We start from the raw sequence: 24,154 nt of genomic DNA on the forward strand, positions 1-24,154 counted from the left end.
ATTTGTCATGATGATTGTACTGATGACTGTTTTAAAATACAGTTTAGCTATATTGTAGGCTATCAGGCACTCCCATTTGGCCCATATTGTTTTCAGTTGATAGTTGATGGCTCAGTTCAGGAACATTATTTCCAGCTTGTTTGTACTTTAGTAATTTCCATTTGTAATTACAGTCCCCTCTTTGACATTGGGTATGGCTTGACCATTTAATTATCTTTATCACTCCCCCTAATCCTCATTAAGGGCAACAAGCCGTTTATAAGCATATATACCAGATACCGGACTGTCCCTCTCACGAATAATTTAGGACCGTGGTTGGCAAACTGTGGCTCTCCAGCCACATGTGGCTCTTTGGCCCCTTGAGTGTGGCCCTTCCACAAAATACCACGGCCTGGGAGAGTCTCTTTTGAAGAAGTGGCATTAAAAGAAGTTTAAGTTTAAAAAACTTGGCTCTCAAAAGAAATTTCAATCGTTGTACTGTTGATATTTGGCTCTGTTGACTAATGAGCTTGCCCACCACTGGTTTAGGATATAATGAAAATAATCAGGGTTAAGCTAAGGTGACCAGACGTCCTGCTTTGGGTGGGGCAGTCCCGATTTTTAACCATTTGTCCCGCAGCGTTGGACTTTTTTTTAAAACGCCGTGGGATGCGGGACAGATTGTTAAAATTCGGGACTGTCCCGCCAAAAGCGGGACATCTGGTCACCTTAGGATATGCCCCAGATTTTTGTCAGAGTGAACCTGAGCCCTGGCCCCCATTTTGGGTATGTTGGGTATCGAAGGAGAGAATATCCGGGTGAGAACAAATCTGTCTACACTAATGAAAGTGCAGTGAAGCACAAACCCACCTGCTCATGGTGCTTCCTTCCTTGGCATCATCTTGGAAAATGAATTATCTTTGTCAGGAAGAAGTTGCTCAGCTGTGTATTAGACTTGGGATGGTAGCAGAGCCTGTGCCCATTTAGTTTTTAATCATTGGAACTAAGTGCTTGTTGATCCACAGAAGCATTTCAGAAACCTGATGTCTCGCTTGTGGAGAGGTAGGAACTTGAGGTCTCCTGAGCTGAGGCATGCTGCAGGAGCAATACTGCGGAAATCCGCATGCTGAGGTGACCCATGCTGAAAGACTTTCGCTCCCAGGATGTAGTGTGTGTGACCCGTCTGGTGGGTTGGACTTTGACAAGAACTCAATGCTGAGGTGTCCTGAACTGAGTGACGGCAGCCTGGGATGACAGGTGGACCGTCAGTAACGGACTGCAGGGCAGGGGCAGGGGCAGGGGCAGGGGAAGACGCTCATTCCTGATGAGTGTTGCCACGGAATGAACTCCCAGGGGGCTCTTTCTGGATCATCCAGAGGGAAGAGTCCAACAGCCCCCGCAAGGCACCACAGACCCCCGGCGCCTCTGTTTCTTGCTCACACATGACCTTCCCTTCCTGCTGCCCACACCCAGTCCTAAAGACCAAACACTTCCTTAGGGCCTCTGCACCCATCCCGGCACTAGCTCTACCTTCCCTTCTCTCACACCCTTCACCTGAGCCAATGGCCAACGGAAGCTCCTTCAGATGCCTTCCATCTTTCTTCCCCCACTGTTCCCATCCAAAAGCCCCCTCAGCTCCCCCCTGCGGACCGTCCTCTCCCCTGGCTGCTGCTGCTGCTGCTGCTGCTGCTGCTGCGCAGGCTGCCCGCCCCAGGACCTGGGGCTTTTTCTGACCAGCATCTGACTCAGCTCAGCCCTTGGTTTTAGAAGAGCTTGTGGCTGTGAAAGTTTTTGTGTAAGTGACCTCTCCCTCCACCGAGACAGTGGGGCAGCGCTGGTCTACGCAGGGCACTTGCATGATTTAGCAGGGCACCTTTGCCAACCGGATTTTTACTGGAGGTAATTACAAGTTGGGATTGTAGTTCTATTGGATCATTTTTTATTCCTAAAAGGATGGCATTTTATCTAGCTGCTGTAGCTCAGATGGGGGCTTTCTAAAATGTCACTTTCTCCATTCACTGCCAGGAGAGCCCCTTCTTCCCCAGGTTTCCCTGCCCCCCCCTCCCCCCCCAAAAAAAAAAAAAAAAGGCATAGCGAAGGTCACCCACACCCTTGTTTTCTCAGTGACTATGTGGATTTGAAAGCTGGACGGTGAAAAGGCTGCTGGGGAAAAACAAAGTGTTCAATCGAAATATGCTGTAGATGGCCAGCTTCCTGTGGGAAGGGAAGATTGTTTTTCCTTTTTCGGAAGAGGATTCATGATATTGTTTCTCATGGAGTATAAGCTTTATAAAAATGTATTTTTATTGTTGATGGTATTAAAGATGTCATCCATTCTCCCCCCATTAACCCCTGTCTGCCCAACTCCCACCCACCCCCAGGCCTTCACCCACTAATGTGTGGGTCCATGGGCTATGCAAGTTCTTTGGTTAATCTTTTCTCAGCCCTCACCTCCCTTCTATCAGAAATATATCAGTCTGATCCATGCTTCCATGTCTCTGGGTCTATTTTGTTTGTCAGTTTATGTTGTTCATTAGATTCCACCTATGAGTGAGATCATGTGATATTTGTCTTTCTCTGACTGGCTTATTTCACTTAGCATAATGCTCTCCAGGTCCCTCCATGCTGTCTCAAAGGGTAAGAGATTCTTCTTTTTTACTACTGCATAATATTCCATGGTGTAAATGTACCACAGCATTTTTATCCACTCATCTGCTGATGGGGACTGGGCCATTTCCATCTTAGCTGTTGTAAATAGCTCTGCTGTGAACATAGGGGTGCACAGATTCTTTCTGATTGGTGTTTCGGGATTCTTAGGATGCATTCTCTGAAGTGGGATTGCTGGATCAGATGAGTTCTATTTTTAGTTTTTTGAGGAAACACCATACTGTTCTCCACAGTGGCTGCACTACTCTGCATTCCCACCAGCAGTGTTCTAGGATTCCCTTTTCTCCACATCCTCACAGAACTGCTGTTTGTTGATTTATTGATGGTAGCCATTCTGGCAGGTGTGAGGTGATACTTGATTGTGTTTTTAACTTAAAAAATATTTTTATTGATTTCAGAGAGGAAGGGAGGGAGAAAGAGAGATAGAAACATCAGTGATGAGAATCATTGATTGGCTGCCTCCTGCATGCCCTCTACTAGTAGTAGAATTGAGCCTGTAATACCAGGCTGAGCCCTGATGGGAAATGGAACCATTACCTCCTGGTTCATAGGTTGATACTCAACCCTGGGCCACGCTGGCCAGGCTGTAGTTTTAATTCGCATCTCTGGTCCTGGTCCTGGCATGTGAGGGAGGCCATCAGTGATGTGCCTCTCACATTGATGTTTCACTCTCTCTCCCCTCCCCTCCCTTCCCCCTTCCCTCCTTCTACTCTCTCTAAAAAAATCAGTGGAAAAATATCCTCAGATGAGGATTAACAACAGCAAAAAAATGAAATACATCAGTGGGTGTGTTTGTGTGCTTCACTTTCTTCTGTTCTTCCAGTCTTTGAGGAAGGACCTCATACACAATGCTAAGTCATTTTGTCAGATCGCTGAAGTGGTTGCTGGCAGCAGAGATTAGGAGTTCCCAGAGCAATTTGCAAAAGCAAGATTGATTGGCCCGGAGTTTTGTCAACAAGCTCTTATATCAGACTAGCTCAGTGAGCTGCTGGGGTGAGAGGGAAGTGGATTGGTTTGTATATTAGCTTCTTGCCCTTCACACGACCGTAGACAAATCCCTTGACCTCATTTATAATGCCATCCTAATACCTTCACTAGAGAGCTATTGGGAAGATTACATAAAATAAGAATGTGTGTGAATCACTCTGCTGTCTGCATCGTATTACCTGGTTTGTGTTCACTGCCGAGGCCTTCCCCTGGTAAATGATTATTTTTATGGCTTATTTTGTTTATGTAGAATGGTGTTCTTATAATTCACATGCTGTAGCAGGAGTCCATTTTCTCAAGGAAAGAATTAATTACTTGACCTGGGTACGGTATTTGTCTGCTTTTCCTGAATTTGATTGATTCTAGGACAATACCTGCTTTTTCAGGCCCAATTTTCACAAAACTTCCCTAAATTAGATGAAAGTAGGTAATTGGGCTAAAGAAGTGTTTAAATGATGAGACATTGAAAGCAATCCAGTATGTCATTTGGAGGCCCTGATTTCCTCTCTCTCCAGGCCAGGGCTGGGCCACGTGCTCAGTCAGTGTGGATCCAGAACTGTGTCTCCCTGCCCGGCGGTCACGGTGACCTTCCCTCGGTGGGCTCAGGTGACCGTGCACTTCACATGTCAGTAACAGGGTTTGGCTTAGTCATTATCTACAACACTCAAAAACTTGTTGTTTTGGCCTGTATGTGTTTCACAAATGTACTGTCAGTGTTGCTTTTTGTGTTTTTGCTGTAATCCGCCCTAAAAATATTGTTCCATACCATCAATATTCTAGTTGTGGTAAATGGATCTAATTTTTATCTCTACCTTTTAATGAGCATACACGAAAAATTATAAATTATTTTACCTGTAGCTTCTGGATTACAGAGATTGGAGTTTCTAGCAGAGGCTTCTTACCCTGGTGTTCATTTTCTCTGGACTTAATTCGGCTGGAGGCTCAGCCTCAGGTTTATACAAGATCCCATTAAGTTTTTGCTGCCCCCCCCTCTCCCCCCAAGATAATTATGTGTAATGAATTTCCTTGTATTTACTTACTTTTTGTTTTTTACTTATTTATTTACTTCAGAGAGAGAAAGAGAGAGAGAGAGAGAGAGAGAGAGAGAGAGAGAGAGAGAGAGAGAGAAACTGATTTGTTGTTCCACTTAATTAAGCATTCATTGGCTGCTTCTTGGCCTTGATAGGGAATCAAACCTGCAGCCTTGGTGGATGGGAACAATGATCTAACCAACTGACCTACCTGGCCTGGGCATGTTTTCCTTGTTTTTTAAATGTCCTCTTAAGAAGACAAGTTAGGAACAAGTTTGAATTAAGGCATCGTAAACCAATGCTCCTGGATTTGCTGTTAGATATGTTCAATAATCTTTCCTTATCTTATGCTCATTTACTCTCTTACATAATTAATTAGCTTCTTTTTATAAAAAAATATTTTTATTGATTCAGAGAGGAAGGGAGAGGGAGAGAGAGAGAGAGAGAAACATCGATGATGAGAGCAAATCATTGATTGACTGCTTCTTGCTCTCCCCACACTAGGGATTGATGTACACCGGGAATCGAACTGTGACCTCCTGGTTCTTAGGTCGACTCTCAACCACTGAGCCATGCTGGCCAGGCCTGATTTGTTTCTTAAGCAAACTAATTAAAATTGTGTTATGACTGACATTTGATAAGACTTTAATTTTGAGATTTTACCAAGTGTTCCTCTCTGATAAATTTAATGGGAAACATGAATTCAGCAAGACAGTTGTAGTTGCTTATAATTGCAGTCTTACCAGTGATCAGGTTGGAAGCAGGCCTGCTAGGCAGTGCAAAGAGATAGCAGGCAGATGGGGCAGTGACTTTAATCTTACAGAGTGACCCCCTAGCAGGTAAAGGAAACAGTAAAAGGAACAGGAAGTGTATTTATTTGCCCAACTGCTTATCACACTTTCAAAGAAAGCTCCCTGGGCCACACTGGGATAAGAGTGAAGTTACTTTGGAGCTTTAGCTGGGAGGAAAGGCATGTGAGCACAGTATCCATTTTTCCTAGAAGTCAAAAGGGGATTTGTAACCACTTGGGTTTTTCATGTGAAAAGCCAAGGGTTTTTTTGTTTGTTTGTTTGTTTGTTTCTGCTTTTATGAGATGGTTTGTGGATATTTCAGAATCTCTTCTTTCCTTTTGGCATTATCCAAGCCTGTGGCTAAGTAATTTAAACAGATATAGAACATTGACTTTTTAAAATATTTATCTTATCTTTATTGTTGAAAGTATTACAGATGTACCATTTTTCCTCATTGACCCGCCCAGGCCTTCCCCACACTATACTCTGTGTCCATGTCCATGGGTTATATATGCATATAAATACTTTGGTTAATCTCTTTCCGCTGCCCTTGCCTCTGAGATATGTCAGTCTGATCCATGCTTCCATGTCTCTGGATTTATTTTGTTCGTCAGTTTAATTTGTTCATTAGATTCCACTTACACTTAAGTGACTTTTCCTATTATGTAGAAGGTGTTCAGATAACTGACAAAGGAAATCAATCAATAATGCTCAGTTCAGCATTCATTCTGTTGATGTTTTCTTAAAACAGGGTAGACAGGTCAGGAGAAAGAGTTCGCATAATGGCATTGACCCCTTGGATGTTCACCCCTGTGCTCCTGGGTGAAAAAGAAACTGTTGTCTCGCTTCCTTTCACAGTCCTTCAGGGGTTGGACATTATTTTATTTGAAGCAGAATCTATGTATTATTAGGTCAAACTTCATCAAAACATCACTATGAAAATACAGTCTAAAATAAAGATGTATTTTTATACTTGACCTTAGCCAAAAGGATGAGAAGTGACAATAACAATGCATTTTTTTTTTAATGTGATTCATTAATCAAAATTTTCTTTTGAATTCCTTTCCTGTACAGTAGACTGAGTAGGCTGCAGTTAGCTGCCCAGCTAAACTTGGGCATGCATTTCCTATTCATTTCAGTCATTTGTTTTTTTCCATTTGATTTTTAAAATTTCCTGTCAAACTCATTTACTTGCTTTTCCATTTGCTTAAATTTCCCCCCCCCTATTTTGACTTTTTTCTTAGGAGGGAAATATACATACACAGATTTCTTTTCCTAGTATCTCTTTCTTGTTAGTAAGATAATACCAAATGGTAATTTCTTCATTGATGGATACACACTATAAATAATAATTGCTGGAATATTTAAAATTGTAATTCTCTACTTCTGAATGTGCTCTTTTACAAACTTAAATGGAAAACATGAAGAGGAAGAAAAGCCTGACGATAAATAAGTGTTGTAGGTGGCATTACGGAGTGGAGTGAGCCCCGGAGTGGGAGGCACAGACCCAGCTCCCAGTCCCATTCTCCAGTTAATTTGTCCCATCACTGGGAAAGCATCTGAACCTCTGTGGACCTCAACTTCAAACGGAGAGTTTGTAGCCAAGTATCCAGAGTTCCTCATGGATGCAGACTCACTGAGGGGAGTAAGGCATTGTCTTCTCTTCACAAACCTGACGGCAGTGTTCCCCTTGTATTGGTTCAGGAAGACATGCCTCGCTCACAGAGGCAGCATGGTCCGGCCGAAGGAGACAGACCCAGGCACAGGTTTCCCGTTAGATGCCAATGGGAACCTTAGAAATGTGGTGACGCTTAGTTTAATAAATACACTCCAAACTCAGCCTGAGGAGGAGTGTTCCTTCTGGATCTAATGCTGTTTGCCTTTTCTTTTATTTTAGGAGCTTCTTTAATGAAGAGTGCCAAAGACTGAAAAACCAAACATGAGGGTAGCAGGTAAGATAATATGTCAACTCTGTAGAAATAATTTTGCTTGTTGTGTAACCTGTTTGTTTAGTAATGGTGAAAGGGGGGGATAAATAATCTTTTTCTATATTGAATGCAAAGCTGAAATACAACAAACTAATCAGTTAGCCTCTTTATATATATTTTTTGTTGTTAATCCTCACTCAAGGGTGTTTTTTCATTGAATTTTAGAGAAAAGTGGGAGGGAGGGAGGGAGGGAGGGAGGGAGGGAGGGAGGGAGGGAGGGGAAAAGAGAGAGAGAGAGAGAGAGAGAGAGAGAGAGAGAGAGAGAGAGAGAGAGAGAGAGAGAGAGAGAAACATCATTGTGAGAGACTTATTGGTTGGTTGCCTCCTGCACTTACTCAGAGTGGGGTAGGGGATTGAACCTGCAGGAGAGTCAAATCTGAACTCTTCAGTTCATGGGCCTAAGTTCTAACCATTGAGCCATGCCAGCCAGTGTTGCCTTTTATTTACTTATTTTTTTCATTGATTTCAGAGAGGCAGGGAGAGGGAGAGGGAGAAGGAGAAAGGGAGATAAGAAGCATCAATGATGAGAGAGAATCATTGATTGGCTGCCTCCTGTATCTCCCCAACCTCCCACTAGGAATGGAGCCCGCAACCTGGGCATATATCCTGATTGGGAATCAAACCGAATCGAACCATGACCTCCTGGTCCATGCTCAGCCACTGAGCCACACTGGCCAGGGCTAGCTTCTTTACTTTCTTATGTAGATGACAAATCACAATTTGGACATTAATGGGTGTTACATAAGTGTTTGGGAGCACTTTCATTGAAATTATTTATGCTAAATGTTTTAAATCATGGCTTTAATGTTCATATTCTTATATATTAAGTTTATTTACTAAATAATACATAAATAATTTCCATATAAAGAACTATCTGACAACCTTAGGGGGCTGGTATCTGTTTTTGTTAAGTTCTAGCTTGTTGAGGAAAATGAGCAATAAAGTTTAAAAGCTTCAACATTTTTCATGCATATGAATAAATTAAAACTGTAGCCGAGACTGGTTTGGCTCAATGGATAGAGCATCGGCTTGGGGACTGAAAGGTCCCGGGTTCGATTCCGGTCAAGGGCATGTACCTTGGTTGCGGGCATATCCCCAGTAGGGGGTGTGCAAGAGGCAGCTGATCGATGACTCTCTCTCATCAATATTTCTAACTCTCTATCTCTCTCCCTTCCTCTCTGTACAAAAGCAATAAATAATAAAATAAATAAATAAATAAATAAAAATAAAAAAATAAATTAAAACTGTAAAGGATTCAATAGATTGTGTTTTTCATGTGACTTACGTACAGGGTGGGGCAAAAGTAGTTTATGGTTGTTCATATGGAAAATAATACCATTATTAATAAATAACACAAGAACAGTGTTTCATGTACTCACAACTGTAAACCTACTTTTGCAGCACTCTGTTTGCTAATTCAAGTTCAGGCTGCCTAAATGACATTTTGCATAGGCACATCTGTTTCTTAGGAAGTGGACACTTTACATAGAAATTTCTGAGTGTGTGTCCAACATAGGCAATAACTTGTGACTCTCAAAATCAAGATAGTTATTCTTTTAATTATAATTTTCTTTCCCGCAAACAAAATATTTTCCTAAGGGAGCATCTGTAGCCAGTATTTAGTTTTTGTTTTCCCTGCTGCAGTGTTTCCCAAAGTGTGGTACAGGTACCCCCGGGGGTACGGGAAGAGTTTGGTGGGGATACACGTTACCCCGGAATTTGGTGGGGATATGCACTGCACCGTGCTTAGCTGCGCCTAATTCTACGTTCTCATGAGTACGAGGGGTACTCAGCATTACGAAAATTATAGAAGAGGTACACATATGTCAAAAGTTTGGGAAACACTGTCTTAGAAGAACCTAAAATCAAGGTGGGTGGGCAAACAAGTCTTGCTTTAGCCATAATTATGTAGAATCAAGTACAGGTGATTAAACATCATGATTACGTATTAAGCAAAGATTACTGAGGGGTGCTCACTAATGCTTTTGTATAAATTTGAAAATCTAGATCTCTTGGTCATGAACTTACAAAAAAAAATTCCTTTTGAGTAACTGTACAGCTGCTAAAGAAAAATCTTTCCAGAAACCAGGTGCTTGTTTGTGATTTTAAAAAATTATAACGTCTTTTCTTTTTAACAGAAAACTTTGAGCACAGTAGGATTGCAATTACATATTTCCAGATGATTTTCAAAGTATATTATTAACTAAGCATGGTTATTTGAAATAATCAAAGCAGATTTCCCTTGCTCACATAATTCTACATTCATTCTAGTTCAAATAGACTTGTCATCTAGTCCATTTCTCTGATTCTGACTATTGCTACAAGGCTAATTGATGAGTAATTATTCACTGAGTGATGCTTATTTCATGTTTGGCTCTGTTCTTAGTGTAGTTCCTCAAGGCCTTGCTTTCAATGAGTGAATAAGGAAGAGGAGCTGTTAGTTTATTGCTTTCCAACTAATTAATCCTTCTAATTTTAAAAACCATTCTGCTTGCTTTGAAATATGCTTATAGTCATTTTCATACAGTGAGGCATCAGTATCTAAAGTCCATGCTTTTTGATTTGTGAAAAAATAGGGAGATACTCATGCTGTTGTTTGATTAGTGCAGCTCAGGGCTAGAAGGAAGAGGGGATCTCATGGGAAGTTAGGAATGAGAACTGTGGTGTGGATGGATAGGCCCGTCCAAGTTCAGCATCGCATAGTGATCAGCTCTGGAAGAGCTCTGTAACAGACACCCCAGAACTCTGCCATTGCGGAGGCTCTGCCAGCCTTCCCCTGCCTGCTGCTCAGGGACCACCTGCTTGTTCTGTTACCGTTGGTTTCTCCACCTTGAACTTCTTTCTCCTTTAGAGCTTTTGTGTCCTAGATCCTCTGATGGTCCAGTATAAGTGACTATGTCATGGTTTAAGACTGAGTTCTACTACCAGTGAGTTATGTGAACTTAGGCAAGTGGTCAAAATTCTTAGCCTTGTCCCTCTTATTTGTAAAGGGAAAATACTATCTTAAAAATGTGTGCAAATGAGATTATGCTTATGAAGCATTTAGCTCTATAGTAGGCAGTCAGTAAATGGTATGTGTCTGTGCATCTGTGTTAATGGTATGTAGATGTGTGTGTGTGTGTGTGTGCATTTTCCTAAGTGCAGGCTGCAGTATAGATTAGTATTGAATTCATTCTAGAACTTCCATGTATTATAAACTTGCTATTTTAACAGTGTAGTCTTGAGCAACGAAGGTTTTACCTGTCTGCTTTAAGGGCCAGGGAAAGGTGATCTCTAGTTGCACCTGCCCGTGCCTGCTAGGAAATGAGATGTTAACTCATCATGTGATAGAGGTCTTAACTGATCGGGAAGGATGCCACCTGTTCCATTCATCTATTTAGTAAACACTTGCTGAGAGTATTACTATGTGCCAGGCACTCAGCCGCATCCTGCGCGGGGGAAGGGTTCAAAGCCTTGTGGAATTTTACTGTCTTAGGCTCCAGAAATGTAGACAACTTGTAGTCACTCTTAAAGACAGGAAGCACAGTTTTTGGAAGGGAGACGATAAGAAATGGAGGGTCGTGGTTAGGCTTTGTTCTGTCATTGCCCCTGCCTTTCTGTGTACGGAGTGTTTCTCGGTAGAAACGAGGAGCTCTGAGAAACGGCTCCTCTCAGAGTCATTCGCCTTTCCGAGCATCCCAGTTCATTTTCCTCCCCCCTCTTAAGGATGGAATTCGCGCATCTGTAGGTTTTTTATGAAATTAGGAGGAGTACAGTGCTGTTTTACTCTTTCTTTCCCAGTGAGTTGAGTGTTAGTAGTTATCGGGAGACCGTAGCCATTTGGTGACAGAGTACTGTACAAAGTACTGTACAAAGCACTGACAGGACGCCCGGTGTCTGGTCCTTGTGCTGCCACTAAATGGTCTGTAATCTTGGGCAGCTGCTTCATCGCTGGACCTTTGTTTCCTTAAGGAGAATGAGATAACTGGTGATCCTGATTTCCTCTTTTACATCAATACTAGAGGCCCAGTGCATGAAATTTGTGCACAGGGAGGGGCCCTAGGCCTGGCCGGTGATCAGGGTTGATCAGGTTTCCTGCCTCCTTGCCTCCCCTCCTCCGCCTTCCCTTGCCCCACCGCTGGTCGCCCTCTATGTTCCGTACCACCCTCTGGGGGTCAGTGCACATCATAGTGAGTGATTGAACTTCCGGTCGATCTCCCCCCACAGGGGACACTTTACATATTAGCCTTTTATATATGTAAATAAGTTAAACTTTTGGTAAGAGAGGGTAATTGAGATTAGACAGACAGATACTTAGGTTGTTCCTGAATAACCTAATGAGATGGCTCTGCGATCCTAAGGGTGAGAGGAAGATGCTTCTTTCCCATCACTTTCCATTTCCTTTCCTGTCTTGCACTTTCTCTTTCCTAGATTTACTTAGCCTCTGAGAAAAAGGACAAATGATGGTTCATATTAAGCAGTTAATTAGTTAGTAGCAGTGCTAACTATTTGTAAGGCACTCAGGAATGGTTATAAATGTGAAGTTATAAAAGACGAAGAGTCTCTCTTCATAGAGCTTACTCTGGAATCACATTGTGAATCATATGTGATAGGTGCCAGCTGACGTTACTCAGCAGTGGAGGAGGCCTGTCTTACACTGAGTATCCAGTCTGAGGATACTTACACTCTTTGGTTCCCATCCCAGGAGCACTCATGTGTCTCCAGGAGACAGGTTGGCTGGTGATAGGACATTTCTCTTGAGAGCTCCTTGCTGGGTGGACATCATGTGTGTTACATCAGTAGCTCTAGAAGGTCCAGGGCTTTGGTGTTATCCCTGTATAGAACTGTTCCCCATCATGTTTGAAAAGGATTAGGAAGGGGTCATCCAACAAACTTGGTGGCAGGCTTCCATTAGCCATGATACTTCATGTAGTCGGCCACCAGTTGATGGCAGGTCTTTTTTTCTTTCTTTTTTTTAATGTAATATTATGCAGGTGACTCAAGCAGTTCTTTGTCTAGATTGCTGGTCAGTCTGATAATCCTTTGATCAGGAAAATCCTTTATTTTAATGGATGGTTGGTACAGTTTTTGTTGTAACTCAAGTAAAATTAAGCTCAGTAGGTAAAAAAAGTAAAAATGTATTAGTCTTAAAATTTTTTTAAATGAACTTACACTTTTCATTGAAATGTTACATAAAAGTTCTGTGGGCTCATAAGCTGCTTTCTGCTCTTTCTGTAGGTGCTGCAAAGCTGGTGGTAGCTGTGGCAGTATTTTTATTGACGTTTTATGTTATTTCTCAAGTATTTGAAATAAAAATGGATGCAAGTTTAGGAAATCTGTTTGGTAAGTTCCATTTTTCATCTTATTTTAAATCTTGTTTTTGATGTGAATGTCTCTTTACCACTTACCAGCATTGAGTTGCACTGTGTAGGCTGCCTGGAAAAGAAAATGTAATTATGCCAATTAAGTGTGATTCATTAGAATGTTTTAAAAAGCACAATAGAAAGTCTTAAAATCAATTCAGTATAAAGCATAAATCTTCTATTCAACATTTTGAGTATCTTTAAAATAGTGTCTTTTATACATGCTTAGAGTCATTAATCAATGCATTCTAGATGTGCACTGTGGAAGATACCACTGTTTGAGCTGGCTGATAGAAAATTTAGAATCAAACCTAGCCCTTAATTAAAAAGTGGTTAGGAGTCATGATTATGTATTTTAAATACCAGCCATAGAAAATCAGTGTGCTTTTCTACCCTTATTTTTCTCCTGCAACATTTTTCTTTTCACCAATTTGTTTAATGCTATATTGTAAACATACCATTGTAAGCTACCTTAACTCAGTTTTTAACTTTTGCATTAATAAAAGAAATTAACATTTGAAATATTTGCATAGCTTTGGCTGCTGGATTTTAAAAACTACACTTGAAAGGTGAGGCTATGAAACCAGTTAACAGTATTTTGGCCTACTAGGCAGGAAGTGGATGAACAACTTTCAGATCTCTGGAATAGTGAATTGTTTTCCATAAATTAATATTTGAAGAGAAACCACAAGAACCAATTCATTTCCTTATATCTTATTTCAAGACTCCCTTAAGCCAGTGCTTCTCAGACTTCACGGTCAGATGAATCTCCAGGGAGTCTTGGTAAATGCAGATTCTGACTAATTGTCTGGAATGGGGCCTAGGAGTCTGCATTTCTAACAGGCTCTCAGGTGATGCTGAGATTCCCACTCATGGACCACATTCCAAGTATCAAAGCTTTAGACAATTCACACATGTAGTCATCGATTTTTGTATAAACATTCTTAGGTGACTTTCTTACAATGACTGCTTAAATGTACTTCCTCGTATTGCACTGAATTCTCCCCTTTATGCTCCCAGGTAATAGCAGTTCATTTGCTTCCGCCTCCTTAAGTTCTCTTCCGCATTAATGATCTGTCAAATAGCTAACTTGTAGTTCTACTCCGTCGGGTCATCTTTTCACAAGTTTTCATCTTACCCAGTTATGGACTCTTCCCTTTCAGTCGTTTCTCTTAACGTACTGGTTCTTCTTCAGAGCCTCTGTTTTCAGCTCCCATCTTAACATGAAGTTTCCTGGCTCCAGCATCGAGTCGTTACTGCAGAGTATAGTGAGGCTTTACCTACTCCTCTGCATATGGTATTTCTGCTCCTGCGGAGGCCCAGCTGGCGCCCGGGAGAGGGCAGCTGGTTTCAGAGGACTGAGGGCAGAAAGACACTGAGGGCTTGGGGGACTTGTCCAGTGTGCCGTGGGAACAACGTGGCCAGCTGATTCTACTAACAAAGGCCAATGGTTAAGGAAGAAGATTATGGGATGGTAGTTGAAGCAAGCTGAACTTTTTTTTTCTTTTTTGAAGTAATGGAGAGACTTCCATTGGTCGAGAGGACAAAGACTCAGTGAATTACAAGCCAGTGGGAGGAGACTGAACAGACCAGAAAAGCAGGATCCTTGAGAGAAGGGAGGCAATGGGACCATTGGTACAAATACAACGTCAGGGAAAAGGCCCTCTGTTTTCAGAGAGAAGAGGCTGCGTGAAGCCACTGTTCGCCCTAATTCGGGTCTTCATCTCTAGTCTGGACCATTTCTATGAGCATCACAAGGATCTCGTTATGTCTGCTTTTCCTCTTTGACACACGCCTGTCTCCCGGGCTGCCTCTACTCGCCCCTCCCACCCGGGCCGCACACTCACCATCCAACCTGCACGGGATCTGGGGACACAAACCCTGTCCTTTGTACCTCAGCCTTTGCTCATGCTGACTCCTCACCCTGCACATCTTCCTCACCCCCCTTCATCTGTGCATCCTTTCCTTTCTCAAAACTGCGTAAGTGCCCCTTCTTGAGAGAAATTGTATTTCAACCTCCCTCAGTCCTCTTAGAATGCATTGCTCATGTTTCTGAACTGTTTGTTCTAATGCATAATATAACATATCTCACTTGGACACTGATTTTATTCTGCCTTATATTGTAGTTTCTTTTCTTTTATCCTTTTTCATGTATCTGTCTTTCCTTACCGCAGAAAAAATCTTGAGGGCAATAATATCTTGATGCTTCACCCAGCATCTCGTGCTAGGCCCTGTAAATAGCAAATGGGGAATGAATTTTGGTAGTGGAGGACTAGGATTTTGACATGGAAAGAGAGAGTTTCCAAGATCGAATTCATTGAAAGCTGTATTAGTTGAAAAGCTGCTGGTCATCAGCTATGAACAAATGCTGAGCTACTTTAATCGTTGCTTCTCTTATTTTTCATCTTGATTTTTCCTAATGTTGGTAACTGCCAGGCTTTACAGTGTGTGTTTTAGCTGTTTCACTCAGGAATGCTTAGGCATAACTTAAGTTGTACACTGTATCCACCAAACCTTATTGGATTCCAGACTATTGAATTGGTGAAAATTGAATTTGTATGGTTATATTTTACTTCTCATTTCAGAATAATTGAGCAAAGATGGAGATATGGTTGTCTTTGCCGTTTGTTTAGCATCTAACTTAATTTACCACAGGGTAACGAATTTAACTGAACATGGAGATTGTTTCTGTAATTCAGTATTGTAGAGGGCCCATGAGATTAACTATGTTGTTTTGTTTTTTGTTTTGTTAATTTCTTCAATTACAGTTGACATACAATATTATATTAGTTTCAGGTATACAACATATATAACTTATGAAGTCATTAGTAACTATAATTCTCTTGGTGGTGAATATTACCCTGTTTTTCATCTTGCTGATATTATAACTTAGTTGATAGTTTCTATAAATTGGGATCCAAGTTGATTATATAGTACTCTTGTAGAAAAATAAAATAACTTACTTCTAGAAAGGAAGAATTAAAGATTTTGTATACAGTTAGTAGTTGAAAGGTGAAAAAGTCAGTGGTGCAGGGGCAGGCTAAATAGCCATCTCAGGAGGTGATTAAAGAAAAACTGCATTTATTTAAGGAAAAGGGATGGGAGATGGGGATATCCAAAGGGAAGAGCTGCACAGTACTGAGCCAAAGGGTATTGGGTCCATGATGGCAGCAAAAATGTGCTTAGGACAGTGACACAGGGACCTGCATCGAAGCAGCGGCAGGAGAGCCGAGGCCGAGCTGCTCTGGCTCACTGAGGAGTCAGAGAAAAGGGGGCCTTGGAGACAGGTTCAGGGGGGTGGCCCTGGACAAGCTGCTGCTGCCCATTGCTCCCCTGGTTGTAAGCTTCGTGGGGTCCCTTAGGGATTGGGGGTACACGGGGTCCTTCGTCCTGATGGAAATCTCTTACAGGTGGAAATCTCAGGGGAGGGTCTTAATAGAGCAGTGGTCAGCAAACTTATTAGTCAACAGAGCCAAACATCAACAGTACAACGATTGAAATTTCTTTTGAGAGCCAAATTTTTTAAACATAAACTTCTTCCAACACTACTTCTTCAAAATAGACTCAGGCCGTGGTATTTTGTGGAAGAGCCACACTGAAGGGGCCAAAGAGCCGCATGTGGCTGTCAAGCCGCAGTTTGCCAACCACTGCAATAGAGTATCCGTCAGCTTTCCAGCTGTGCTCTTTCGGGGTGGAGGTCTCCAGTGAGAGGTCGGCGCCGGGGGGAGTGGGGGAGGGTGTCATTAGTCAATGTAGCTGGTCCTGAGGCAGCCACGGTGTCCCTTGTCTGGTTTTGCTGCTTTTCTGGGCTGGGAGCTGAAACACACTGTGGCCTCGATGTTATCTTCAGAGAGGGAAAGGTCAGGGGCTCTATACCGCCTGACCAGTGACATAAAAGATCAGAGGTCCAAACCGCATGACCAGTGATAAGCTAGGGGAGGATGAGTCACCCTGCGGTGAGGTGCTTGTTTTTCCAGTTTTACCAAAGGACTTTAATTGTGATTTAAAAAAACAAAACCAACACAATTTTTAACAAAACTTTTTATTTTGTAGATACAGATGCACTTATAAGAAATATTAAGTGCATGAGAAATAATAAGTGCAATAAGAGATTTTATATACCATTTACTTAGACTGAGTAATGTCTTGTAAAACTATATACACTGTCACCACCAGGATATCAACACGGATGCAATCTGCCAGTCACAGTTATGATTGTGATTTAAGGTAGTGTTAGTTTTCAGCATGGACACCTGGCTTCTAGTGAGAGTAGTGAAAACAGTCCAAATTATTTTTGCATATTGCTACAGTAAGTACTTAATGTCCCATTGGATTGATTTATTCTTTCCCCTTTCAGACTTAAATGGTTGAAATATTATATACATGAGTTACCTCACATTACTAAAGACTAAAGTGTAACATAATTATGATTTCTTCAGCCTGATTCATTGAAAGACATTCACTGATGAGACCAAATCAGGAATGTTTATTAATATTTTTCCTCGAACTAAAAAAAATGTTGAAAAAAATTAAGAATTAAAGCTTTCAAGGTAGTTTGAGGAATATAAGCCTCAGAAAAGGCAGGATTTTTGTGTTTGCTGTGTCCAGGTCCTGAGTGTGGAAAACATCCCGTCTTACTTAGGAAAGTTCACCTGTTCGGCCACCGGGTGTTGAAATTCTCAGAATTGCAGGCCTAGTACAGGGCCTTCAGTTGGATGAATATTGGATAAAAATTAGTTCTCATCTGGAAAGAAAAGTCTTTCATAAGCTTCTTTACCTTTAAGCATCTCCCTTTACTTAATATACAAATTAAATGGAGGTGTTGTTATTTACTTAAAAGCCTGTTGAATAAGAAACCGCATTTCCCAAAATTGTATGTATCCCAGTAACAGTTTTGAAATGAGTAGCATTTACTGTTTTTATGTTAAGTTTTACAAACAAATTGGACTCTTGCAGAGGCTCATCCCTGCTTTTGCTTCTGCCTCCCTTTCTTCAGCCAGACTCTCTTTCTGAGCATTTGGTGATTGTCGGTGTCTCTGAGAGTCTCTCCTCAGCCCTAGCTTCACTTTAAATCCCCTGTTGGGTGGCCCCACCCATCATTGGCTAATTTCCTAGTTTATATCTGTCCCAGATCGCATGTAAGGTTGGCCTCTGGACTTTTTCTCAAGGGTCTTCTCCCAGTATCTGAAAATTAACAAGTCCAACACAGAACTCATCGTCCACCCTCCACTCCCATCTCCTCACTTGATCATAAACATTTTAAGGGCAGAAATGATGTTTCTCTCACCCCCAATTGGCTCATGTGAATGAATAAGTGAATGGTTCTAAAACCAGACGTCTGAGAGACAAACCTGATTCCCCTCTTTCCATCACTCTTCCATCTGGACCATGTCAGAGTCCATCCGTGTTGCTTCCTTAGTTTGTTCTGAACCTGCCTATCTTTCAAGCCCACCTTCACTACCTTTGTTCGGGCTGCTCTCCTTTTCTACCTGGATTACTTCAGCAGCTTCCTGGTGGACTCCTTGTCTCAAGTCTTGAACCCTCTGCTGTCTGCTCTCCACTCAACAATCAGAAGACATGTTCAGCTCCATGTGATCATACGCCCCAGTCAGTCTCATTTCTGGGGGTGGTGCAACATCAGTGTGGATGTTAGAATGAGATACGGCTTTGGAAATGATTTCTGCCAATTACTTATTATGACTTAGAACAAATCAAATCACTAAGCCTCTCTGTTCCATTTATTTCTCTTTAAAACAAGGATGATGCTCATGTCAATACTATATGCAGAAGTGCTGGTAGAGTGCCTAGCATATGTGAATGAGCTGTGTTATGTTACCCCATCCCGATCCCATTGTCTTTCTCTTATCTTGCTACCATGTTAGGTATACCAGAATTCCTGACTTGAACAGTGGTTCCCTGTCAGCATCTTAAAACCTGAATTTGATATACAGGACAAAGTAAAATTGAGAATTTCTAGTTCTCAGGAGCTTAATCATTGGTTACTAACAACTTTCTGGGCTTTCTCATTTATAAAAGTGAGAGCACTGGACCAGATGATCTCTATAATTCTTCCCCAACATTAGGAAAAATGACATAATTAGGGAAAATGACATAATTTGCCAATTTGAAAAAAACAAGACCCAATAATTCCAGTACCCTAATTTACTAACTGGTCATTTTTTGTTTCCTTTAGGTCTTTTTAAAATTTTTTAAATTTTTTTTTATCCATGAGTATTTTTAGTTCTTACAGATAAGCTTTGTTTTCTGCTTTATTCCAAATTAGAGGCCTGGTGCACGAAATTTGTGCACAGGGGTGGGGGGGTGGGTAAGGTGTCCCTCAGCCTGACCTGCACCCTCTCCAATCCGGGAGCCTTCTTATGGGTTAGGCCTGCTCCCCGTGGTTCTCTGCTCTCTGTGGGGCCTGCCTGCTCCACACTGCAGTGACTGCCAAGCAGGCCGTGCTGGGTGCTGCCTGCAGGCTGTGCTTCACTGCTCCCGGGTCACTGAGGCTGTGCTGGGTGCCGCCCATGGCTGCACTTGCCTGCTCCCAGGTCACCACAGCGATGGCCAAGCAGGCTGTGCTGGGAGCTGCCTCCTCCCTGCGATCAGTCTCCACTGAAGTGATGAAGTTAATTTGCATACCCACTTCTGATTGGCTGGTGGTTGTCAGAAACCTGCACAATGTTAAATGTCAATTATGGTCAATTTGCATATTTCTCTTTTATTAGTGCAGATGCATTCGACCTTTCCTATTACTACAGTGCCTTAAAGGACCCCAGTGGTGCATAAGATTCTGAGTGTCCAATAGGGTTATGAGCCTTCGTTTACTTAGTCATTTTTCTCTTTTTATACATTTACATATTTTTCAGCTTTAACTTCTGTTCTTTAGTTAGAGTTTTGGACTTAGATACAGGAAATTGACAATTATCTAAAATAGTACAGAAATAAAAACTAAGTAACTATTTATGGTCCAACAGCTGGCAAACACTTACGGTACTGCATACCAATCAGGAAACGGCTGCCCACAGAACTATTGAGGATCTGGGCTAAGATCAGATGTTAGTTAGTGCTTTATTTTATTTATTTCTTTATTTTTAAAATATATTTTATTGATTTTGTACAGAGAGGAAGGGAGAGAGATAGAGAATTAGAAACATCGATGAGAGAGAGTCATCGATCAGCTGCCTCTTTCATACCCCCTACTGGGGATATGCCTGTAACCAAGGTACATGCCCTTGACCAGAATCGAACCTGGGACCCTTCAGTCCCCAAGCCGACGCTCTATCCATTGAGCCAAACCGGTTTCGGCTAGTTAGTGCTTTAAAAAAAGCTCAGTCTAGGTGGTCAGGTTGAGATCTGCTGAAATCAAGTTAAGATTTGATCAGAAGGTTCTGACTACTTTGAACTGATAAATTAGAAAACTCTTAGTAATGACCTCAATTTCTTTATTACAGCCAATACATTTCTATAGTAGAGAAAAGCTTTCCACCACCACCATTGCTCTTGTGTTCCCTCCACCCCCACATCTCCTAGCCTAAGCACTAGGGTAGGTTTCTGTATATATTCCAGGGCTTTATATGCAGATGTACATAACACCATATTGCAGCAACAACTTTTAAGTACCCTAATAGTCACCAGGTATGTATTTAAAGTCATTTAAAGGTTTAAAGGGAAGTTTGAAATACATTTGATAACACTTACATGTGGAATCAGAAAAAAACAAGCTCATAGAAACAGTGGAGTGGTGTTTACCAGGGGGAGAGGGGGTGGAGGAAGTGGGAGGTATTGCTCAAAGGGTATGACTTCCAGTTATAAGATTAACAAGTTCGGGGATCTGATGTTCAGCATGGTGTTTATAGCTATTAATACTTTATCATGAACTCGAATGTTGCTAGAGAGTAGATCATAAAGGTTCTTACCACATAGAAATGGTAACTCTGAGGGGATGGAGGTGGCAGTGAATATGATGGTGGCAGTCATTTTGCAGTTTTATAAATATATTAACCTGTTGTGCACCTTAAACCTGCACAATGTTAAATGTCACTTACTGGTATATCTCAATAACGCTGAAAAAATAATTTTAAAAAATATGGGTAAGTTTGTAGAATAACTTTCTGATTAGGATTTAAATGTTTAAATAAAAATAAAATAAAAAATGTAGAGTAAATATAAAATGTTCTATCTATAATAAAATACTACACCCCTCCATAATTTCTGTACATAACTATTTATATTCTGAATTTTGTAGACTAAAGTTACTTTCTCACTGTTTTTTTAAAGTGATATTTATGTTTTATTTAATATATTCCGAGCAATATTCATTTTTATTTTTATAGGCCTGTTAGCTCTAAATGTGTTTTAAAAGTGGATACTTGCCAATAGCTTTATTCCTACTAACAAAGATAACTTTATTTTTCTTAGCAAGGTCAGCGTTGGACCCAGCTGCACGTTGTAAGTATTTCATCCCAATAATTTGCAGATGATTTATTCTAGTTTTTTTCTTAGGCATAAGAGAACTTATATTCGAACAATGGAGATATTTCAGTGTGAGCAAAAACTGTTTTAGAAATTGCTTTTTGAGGTTACAAGGATGATATTCGATTGGATAGCCCACTATTCTGGGTATTTACTCATAATGAATATCGTTTTTATTAATGTTTTTTAGTTTTAGTATTATAAGTACAGGAAGTGTGTAAAAGGAGAACTAGCACTTGAGCAGATTATTCAGCAATGCGTTAGGCTTTTTAGTTTGTAACCATTTGTTGTGCATGTATGCACTGAAAATGCAAAGTAACAATTCAAACCTATCCCTCTAGCCTGAATTTAAACCATAAACTTAAAAATAATTAGATAATATATATTTACCCTCATCAAGATCATATTATTTAATTCATTTATGTCCATTTTTAGCTTGCTTCCTCAGTGGTTTTGTTTTATTTAGAAGCTCAAGCTCTTTGGAACCTCCAGAAAAAAAAAAAAAATCCTAGTATGTGTTTTAAGATGAATGTATCTCGGTGATGTAAATTCTCTTGTAGTTTGAGATTTGAAACAAACTGATTATAAAATCCATTAACATTGTGGTTTTTTTAAAAATCTGTTTTCTTTTCCAAAGCTACGAAACCTCCCAGATACAAATGTGGGATCTCGAAAGCTTGTCCTGAGAAGCATTTTGCTTTTAAAATGGCAAGCGGAGCAGCCAACGTGGTGGGACCCAAAATCTGCCTGGAGGACAACGTGTGAGTGTCGGCCCACCGGAAGCACAGAGCCTGGTGCAGGGGTCTTTTGGGAAATGTATCAGGCTTGCTTTTACTAAAGAAAAGTGATTTCCATTTTTGTTACACGTGTTTTCGCATGCTTTTAAGGAACCTTTAAAGTTCTTAAGTTTCATATTAGAGAGTGACATATTTATCCAGGTTCACAGACAGATGAGGGGTTTCTTAAGTGAATTCTCTAAATCTGTGCAATTCCATATTAAAGCCATAGACCTGTATAGCTATTTAATTTGGATTTTTTTTTTTAAATATTGATTTTTTTACAGAGAGGAGGAGAGAGGGATAGAGAGTTAGAAACATCAATGAGAGAGAAACATTGATCAGCGGCCTCCTGCACACCCCCCCACAGGGGATGTGCCCTCAACCAAGGCAGATGCCCTTGACCGGAATCGAACCCGGGACCCTTCAGTCCGCAGGCCGACGCTCTATCCACTGAGCCCAACTAGTTTCGGCTAATTTAGATTCTTAAATCATATGGAAAAGTTACTTCATTTAAGTGAATTAAAATAGAAAGTTCGGTTCCTCGGTCACACTGGCCACACCTCAAGTGCTTGGTAGCCACACATGGCTTGCGCCTACTGGCTTGAGCAGCATGGGGAGTATTTGCATGCTGCAAAGTCCTATTTAGGCAGCATTCAACCTTTTCATCTCATGGCACACACAAGCTACTGAAGTTCTGCAGCATACCAAAAATAGGTTTTGCTGATCTGACCAGAAAAAATAAAAAGTGATTTTGGTTCGTTCACTCCAGTCAGCTATTGTTGTGTTGGCTGTAGTCATTTTTCACTTGACAACCTAAGGAAAAAAGGGCAGTTCCCTGACTAAATAGTCAGATATTGCATGTTTTAAAATTCTTGCAGCAAACCTGTTGAAAAGTGCTGTCCTAGTTGATAGCCATGCCCTCGCTCATGCACACTGTCTTACACACCAGCACCTTTCATTTTAAGAGTTAGAACGTTGCCTGTTGAAGTGTGAGATCATCAATTACAACCTCAAGCCCATGCAGCACGAGCTGCTTGCCACTGAGCTGACTGGTTCCCTGTATCAGCACGCTGTACAAAGGATGGTTTTCAGGTTTTCAGTCCCTACCTCATTGTCTGCTGCCGTTGGTTCCGGTTCCTGCCTCCGAAGTTACAAACCTGTTTTGGTTGGCTGCTTTGGATCTGCTCTGGCCTAGAAAATTAGATATATGAGCTTATTTGAACTCATCTATCTGACAAATGTGCCGTTAATGATGATGATAAAGAGTGAGGTAATTTTATAGATAAAGGGGGAGGAAATGAGGCTGTTCCTCCCAGCATTTCATGTGTCTTTTCTTTTTAATAGAGAAACTTTTAAATATTTATCTTAGTCCCTTTTTCAGTTAGCTACAGGCAGGTCCTAGAGTCTCTTACAATAACACTTTCCTTGTACAATTAAAGGCTTGAGCTAGGTGATCTTTAAGGTCCTGACTTGTTTGCTTTCTTTTCCCTCATGATAATCCATTGCTAATTTGTTGTCTTCTGATTTCTCATTATAATAGTCCTGTTTTACTGAATTGTAAAAAAAAAAAAAAAAAAAAGCACTTGGATTTCAGTTTGTATAGCTTATCTATAATAATGAAAGGGTATATGCTAATTAGACCGGACGTCATTCCGGACATCCTTCTTGACGAAGCTGGGGAAGGAGGGAAGCCAGCCCGGGTCCTGGGTGCCTGGAAGGAAGCCAGTACCGGCAGCTGGGGGGAGGAAGGCCTACTCTTGCATAAATTTTCATGCATCAGGCCTCTAGTCTATACTAATAACAGGGTAATATGCTAATTGGACTGGGAGATCTTCTGGACAAAGCCACGGTGACAGAGCTGAGGCAGAGTTGGTTAGGGGCGATCAGGCCAGGAGGGGAGGGCAGATGGGAGTGATCAAGCCTTCGGGGGTGGCTGGAGGAGAGGCATGCCAATTGGGGGAAAGCAGGTCAACAGTGGGGGGCAATTGGGGGTAATCAGGTCGGCAGGGAAGGGCAGTTGGGGGCCAGCAGGCTGACAGGCAGAGTGGTTAGGAGCCAGTGGTACCGGATTACGAGAGGGATGTCCCAGATTGGAGGGGTGCAGGCTGGGCTGAG

The 24,154-nt window shown here is 41.4% G+C and overlaps 1 protein-coding gene across 4 annotated transcripts in view; it reads left to right on the plus strand.

Annotated features, from left to right (window-relative positions):
* The window catches only part of FAM3C (FAM3 metabolism regulating signaling molecule C), a 50,224-nt gene that overhangs the window by 10,379 nt on the left and 15,691 nt on the right, over positions 1-24,154 (plus strand). For 2 of the 4 annotated variants that reach the window (XM_084897136.1, XM_084897134.1), the window contains exons 2-5: positions 7,353-7,407; positions 12,661-12,765; positions 21,207-21,236; positions 21,898-22,021. In XM_084897136.1, the coding sequence (XP_084753262.1) occupies positions 7,395-7,407; positions 12,661-12,765; positions 21,207-21,236; positions 21,898-22,021 (272 nt within the window). In that variant the 5' untranslated portion in view covers positions 7,353-7,394. The remainder of the gene's footprint in view (positions 1-7,352; positions 7,408-12,660; positions 12,766-21,206; positions 21,237-21,897; positions 22,022-24,154) is intronic. The other 2 variants (XM_084897137.1, XM_084897135.1) reach the window with 1 other exon arrangement.

Source organism: Pipistrellus hanaki, assembly GCF_964339955.1.
Source record: "Pipistrellus hanaki genome assembly, chromosome: 10".
NCBI classification, from domain to species: Eukaryota; Metazoa; Chordata; class Mammalia; order Chiroptera; family Vespertilionidae; genus Pipistrellus; species Pipistrellus hanaki.